Source organism: Benincasa hispida, chromosome 10 (assembly GCF_009727055.1).
Source record: "Benincasa hispida cultivar B227 chromosome 10, ASM972705v1, whole genome shotgun sequence".
Classification (NCBI taxonomy): Eukaryota; Viridiplantae; Streptophyta; class Magnoliopsida; order Cucurbitales; family Cucurbitaceae; genus Benincasa; species Benincasa hispida.
This window is the reverse complement of record NC_052358.1, coordinates 51,321,479-51,328,059: the sequence shown is the minus strand read 5'-3', so window position 1 is coordinate 51,328,059 and position 6,581 is coordinate 51,321,479. Positions and strand designations below refer to the sequence as shown.

Here is a 6,581-nt window from a genome sequence, read left to right as displayed (position 1 = left end):
AAAAGGGACATATTGAGAATAGGATCGTAATTTCTGGCAGCCACCATAGAGAGAGAAAAAAAGAAAGAAAATATGTGTATCGCCAAATTTGTAGTGATGAAGAATTTGTTGATCCTTTTTCTAGTATCCGTTAGTCCATTTAACATGATAAGTTAAGAAGATTTTTTATGATCGAAAATGATATTCTTTTGTCGTCCACTTTTTATTTTGATATTATTTTTTGTTGAAGTTTGATGAGATATTTTGATTTAGAGACTTTGTTAGGCTTTGTGAGATTTTATGCTTGAGTTTTGTTTGATTGCTAAGAATTTGGTATAGAAACTTTAAAAATGGGTGTATCAGTATGAAAGAAAAAAAATCAATTTAAATGAATGACATTAATAAAACTCTTGAAAGTTTATGCGTATTTTTGAAATGAGTACTAACAATTTTCATCTATATATTAATAATATGAGTATTTTTGAACTTTTATTTGAAAGTTAAAGATTACCATTGATCTTTTTGAAAGTCTCATACTACTTTTGAAATAAAATACTAACCGTTTCCGTTCAAAACTAATTGCATGATTAGTTTTTAGTTTTTTTTAAAGTCTAAAAGTATTATTGAAATTTTGAAACAAAATAAAAGTTGTATTTTAAATGATTTAGCTCATTCATTTTGGATTTCTAGAAGCATAGGGGTCATTTGGCAAATTCTTCACAACTATTGGGGTCTTTTTGTGATTAAACTTCCAATTGGGGCCAAACTTCAAATACACCCTTCTTCCACAGACTATACTTTTCTTCACAGAACGACTGGAAAGGAGATCTCTGAGATCTCTCTCGGACTGTGCCACTTCGTAAAACCCTAACGCCATGTCGAAATCCTTGGTCGCCTTTACGCTAATCGCTCTTCTTCCATTTCTCTGCCTTGCCTTCTCCCCCGAGAATCCAACAGATCGCAAAGTCCTTGTCTTACTCGATGACTTTGCCATCAAATCTTCACATTCTTTGTTCTTCAAGTCCATCCAGTCTCGAGGTTTCCACCTCGATTTCAAGCTCGCCGATGACCCCAAGATCGCCTTGCAAAGATATGGACGCTATTTCTATGATGCATTGATCTTGTTTGCGCCAACAATCGAACGTAAGCCTTCGTTCATTTCGTCCTCTGTAGGCGTCGTTTTGGAATTCTTGTATTTTTTTTATGCTTCGTTTTGGAATTCTTGTATTTTTTTTCTTTCCCATTTGGAAATTGGAGACATTGGGTCAACTGGGTTTTCAGTTTTTTGGAATTTTATTGATTTTCAGTTCGTATGCTTCGAGATATTCCGAATTACTCGTAATGGATTGCATTGGAATTGTGGTAATTGTTTAAGTTTTCATTTATCGGGTTTTGTAGGCTTTGGGGGATCCGTCGATCCTGCTGCTATACTGGATTTTGTTGATTCGGGCCATGATTTAATTCTTGCTGCTGATTCTAATGCATCTGAGTTGATCCGAGAAATTGCCACTGAATGTGGTGTTGATTTTGATGAGGTTGGTGGATATCTAGAACATGTTACTTTTTTATCTGTTGCATAATTGTCAACCCCCTACGAGAATGATATTTCTTGCTTCTGTATAGTGTAAAAAGATTCTACTGGAACTTTTCTTTTTGATTATTATTATTATTATTTTTTTTTTACAATTTCCATGAGCAGATGTATTGTCTATTCTTAGTGCTGTTATTTTTAATTTTTGTCAACAATCCGCTGCTTTTCTGTACTTCATATACTTATATGAGAAATATTCTGCCAAAGGATCCAGCTGCTGTAGTCATCGACCACACCAGCTACGCGGTATCAGAGACTGAGGGTCATCACACATTGATTGCTAGTGACGATTTGATCAAGTCTGATGTAATTGTGGGAAGCCAGAAAATTGAGGCAAGTAATATATATATATATATATATATCTTTTCATTTTTGTTTTATCACTTTAGGTCTTGAATTCTTCCATTTTACTAACTCTATTTTGTATTTGTAATTGTCATTGTTGTAATAATTCTTTTTTCTAATTACCCTTTGGATGAATGTTCCACACAGGCTCCTGTACTTTTCCAGGGGATTGGCCATACTTTAAATCCTGCCAATAGCTTGGTAAGATACTTGGATAGTGTTTACTTTACAACTTCTTTATTGAATGTGTTCTAATTAATGCTTCAGGAAATTACTACATAACTCTGGATAGGTGTCACCAGTTTTATGTATTAAGCTCTCTTCTCTTATTCTTTAGGTGCTAAAAGCTCTCTCAGCATCTCCCTCAGCGTATTCTGCCAACCCAAAGTCCAAGCTATCAAGTCCTCCACAACTAACTGGATCAGCCATCTCTCTGGTTTCAGTCATACAGGTCTATTTTCTTTTAAGTACCTGCTTTCCTTTCTATGGATCTCTGTTAATAGTTTGTTTCTATGTTACTGGAGCATGAAGTTTGATAAACAAAAAGATGAAGTATTGAATAGGGAGCTTTATCATGTATGATTAGTTGAGCGACCTCTTGACTTTGAGGCTTGGGATTAATTCTAAAAAACTGAGGTCATTCAAGTATGAAATTTAACACCATTGGCATTATGTTCTAAGTTTTCTTTTGGTCTCCTAAATCTTTAAGGCCTCTCCTTTTTATCCATTTGACGGGGAGCAACCTTTGACTTTCCTTTAGATGTACAGATACTTTCTAGTTGTAATAATACATATTTCTAGGGATTAAAATATCATGCTGGCGCTGGCCTTACAGTTCTCTTATTATTATTATTTTTTAGGAAGAATTTACATTTCCTTCTATGTTGCAGGCAAGAAACAATGCCCGGATTTTGATCTCTGGATCATTAACTTTGTTTAGCAACCGGTAGGGAACACTTATAACTTATTTACCAGGAACAATCTTTATTTATTTTCTTCTTCTGCAGTCTCAGGATCTCTTGATACTATATGTTTTTCTCTGTTGTTTATAGATTCTTCAAATCTGGGGTGCAGAAGGCTGGAAGTCCAACCAAGTAAGTCAAGATGGCTGAACTAGATTGTATTAGTTGATAAAAACGTTCTTAGTTGTGTGGATTCGGAAACATCTAATCAGACTTTTTAAATAACTGTGATTCTTCTGATTAGTTATGGTTGATGTCTTGATAATCATTGTGAGTCCTGACATCTTAATGGGGATTGATGGCTGCTGTCTTTGATTTGTAAATTGAACTTGAATTGACCATCACTAGTAAATTTTTTTAGTTCAACCATTATATATATGTATAATATTATCTAATGGATGGTGGAAAACAATTATGAAGCTGCATCAATTAATAATGAATTGTTGGTTTGGTCCTCAACAACCTGGATTGAAATCTTTGGAGAAGAATATTGCTTGACCATTGACGAGAGTTTAGATCAGTTAGTAATTATTTTCTTATTTTCTTATTTTTTTTATTTTAAATAAGCAACAGAAAACCATTCATTCAAAAAAATCAGATCATTTCCCAATTGTTAGTAATTAGCATGCTTATGAACTGTTGAAGATACTTGTTGAAGAGATTATGTTGTGATAGCAGATATGATAAGTCAGGCAACGAGCAGTTTTCAGTTGAACTAAGCAAATGGGTTTTCCACGAGAGAGGTCATCTTAAGGTGAGGCATTTCTTTGGTTGTCTTACATACAACTAAAATTTAACTTTTTGGCATTTTCTACTCGGTAATGCATTTGTTCTAGAATTAGATTGTAGATGCTAATTCTAACTGCTACATCACAAATTGATGCTTGTATTTGTAGGCTGTTAATGTTAAGCACCACAAAGTTGGGGAAACTGATGAGCCAGCAATGTACAGGATTAATGATGAATTGGTAATTTTAATTTCAGAAAGGCTAAATACTTAACGAGATGGAAATATTTGAGTTCTTCTGACCTTTGGATTTTGTTTAAAGGAATATTCAGTTGAGATTTACGAGTGGTCTGGTAAGGCATGGGAGCCATATGTAACTGATGATGTTCAGGTGCAGTTTTACATGATGAGCCCCTATGTTTTAAAAACTTTATCGACTGACAACAAGGTATGATTTTATTTTTTATGATTGTTTTTTGCTTGATTTTTGCCTATGGATTTGATTGGACCCAAATATTTATAGCTACTTTCTCTTGTAGGGTCTTTATCATGCGGCCTTCAAAGTTCCAGATGTATATGGAGTATTCCAGTTCAAGGTTGAGTATCAAAAACTTGGCTACACTACCTTATCTCTGTCAAAGCAGGTAATGTTCGAAATTCATCTTGATGCATACTAATTATAGAGGGAATGTGCAAGTTGATGGATCCCATTATAGCTAGAAGTAAATTGTCATGTTTCTGTTGCCCCCATCAGTTTTGGAAATTATGCCACTTGCTCTTTGCATACGATGGAACTTGATCATTTTTTTCAAACTTACGTGTGCCTCCATGTGCGATACCTTTAGCACCTTGTTAGTATTAGGCAACCACACTAGAGCATTCACCTTAGTGTACACCATGCACATGGGTGAAGGTATTCATTGTTGGTTTCTTTAGTAGTTAACGTGGCAGGAATGTTTATGCTGTTCTTCTGATCGAGAAAATAAGATTAATCTGTTTTTTTTTTAAAGATAATCCTCCATATTAAGCAAAGAAACGAGAATGAGCTTACTTCGATGCCTAATATATTACTATCCAAGGCTTACGAATTCTATATCATTAGATTCTATAAAATTCCTCTTTCCTCTAAAATTTTCCAATTCGATCCATTACTCTTTGTGAATGAATATTTTGGCACAGGAGTCTATGCATCTACTCTTTTTACAAATTATAAGTGGCACGCTACACAAAACACCTTGTGTTGAAATATCTCCCCACTCAGCTTGGGATTCAGTTGAGAAGGCAGAAAATGTTGCTCCTATGCCATATTGTTTTGCACTTAGCATCACTGGCAAAGAAGCGTAGGAAAACTTCTGGTCTGTTATTAATCGTTCCTGTTTCTTGAATATTCTTATTTTGCAGATTCCAGTGAGACCCTTTAGGCACAATGAATATGAAAGATTCATTCCTACAGCCTATCCATACTATGGATCAGCATTTTCGATGGTATGACTCTTTTATGTATCTTTGAGACGTGTACGGGGAACTGACGGGCAGGGAGATTGGTTTTTATTTTTATTTAGTTATTTTTAAAGTACGACAACTGTGGGATGGGAGATCGAATCTCCTACTTCTAAGATGAAAGACCATGCCAATTACTGTTGAGTTAAGCTCATTTTGGCTTGGCCCTTTCCGTTAGAATACCTATTCCATATTTATGGTATCTTCATTTAATCACACCGGGTTTAGACTATACACAATCCATTTTTAGTTTCTAAAAAATTCGTTTCATTTCTTTGACCCAAATTCAAAAAATCGTCGGAAGAAAACAAAGATTACAAAACAAATAGGAGAGGTAATTAAGCTCATTAATCAATATCATAAAGATTTTTACATTATTTTTAATTGATATTCCAAGTTCTTAATATGCAATTATATGTTTTGAACTTAGTAAATCATTAGAATTAAATTGTGTTTGCAGATGGCTGGGTTCTTCATCTTCACTATTGTTCACCTATACAACAAGTAACCAACTTTGCAGATGCAATTAAGTCAATGTGAGGATGCAGAGCTTAGTTTTTTTTTTTTTTCTGATTTTGAATTATTATTTGAGCTCTACTTCTTTTGCGTACTCTAATTTTTGAATGTTGCTGCTAAAATTATAGATACTTTAGTCTTAGTGATTAATGTAGGGGAATGACAATTTTGTTGAGAAGCAGCTCTTGTTTTAACTATAGAATTATTCTATGTACAATGCATCACGTGGAAATTTTAATTTTTTTTTTTTTTATCTTTTCTTTTTTCAATAATTATAATGAAAAATTGGATTTTTTTTAGAGAATGAATTGGGAGATAAAGATTAAACCTTCAGAAATTTTAAATATGCGTGCTAATTATTCTTGAACAAGCTCACTTCAATTAAACATGTTTTAGATTTGTAATAATTTTGTTTTTTTTGTTTTGTTTATGCAAATATTTAACTAAATAGTACATTTTAGAAAATGTTTGCAACTTTTTGGATGTTTACCAATATGGCACGAAATTGTTTTTTGTTATTGTATTTTATATTTTGTCCAGTCAACCACTTTATGATGACTTCGCCCTTACCCACCTGTGCTGTAGCCTCTCCTTCCCCTCTCCCTAGTTCAATTACATGTCGCTTGGTAAAGCGGCTGAGATTATCTCATTCACCCCTTTCTGTAGGTTAGGATCCTTCTTTTATACGTTGACGACAACATTCTCATCGGGAATGATTCTTCTCTTTTATTCGATTTCATCAAGGAGCTTGACAACCAATTTGTCTCTTTCATCCGCTGTATTACTTTCTCGGCATGGAGGTATCTCGCTCCACCTCTGAACTTCGTCTAACCAAAGACTTCCGTCAATGAACATGAGAAAGAAGCATCTCTTTTCTAATATTAATATGAGGCCTGTAGAGAAATCTGACTTCTATTAGCGCATCAACAAGTGCCTTAGAGTTACATTTAACTTTAACAGG

At 34.0% G+C, this 6,581-nt stretch overlaps 1 protein-coding gene across 1 annotated transcript; it reads left to right on the top strand.

Annotated features, from left to right (window-relative positions):
• The first annotated feature begins 773 nt into the window (after positions 1 to 773).
• LOC120089500 (dolichyl-diphosphooligosaccharide--protein glycosyltransferase 48 kDa subunit) lies at positions 774 to 5,862 on the top strand. The gene is made up of 13 exons (XM_039046988.1): positions 774 to 1,122; positions 1,378 to 1,514; positions 1,778 to 1,903; positions 2,063 to 2,116; positions 2,253 to 2,366; positions 2,806 to 2,861; positions 2,968 to 3,009; positions 3,556 to 3,631; positions 3,774 to 3,845; positions 3,927 to 4,052; positions 4,144 to 4,248; positions 5,006 to 5,089; positions 5,565 to 5,862. Exons 1-13 carry the CDS (start codon positions 855 to 857, stop codon positions 5,610 to 5,612), a joined length of 1,308 nt encoding a protein of 435 aa, XP_038902916.1. The 5' UTR covers positions 774 to 854; the 3' UTR covers positions 5,613 to 5,862.
• Positions 5,863 to 6,581: the final 719 nt, after the last annotated feature.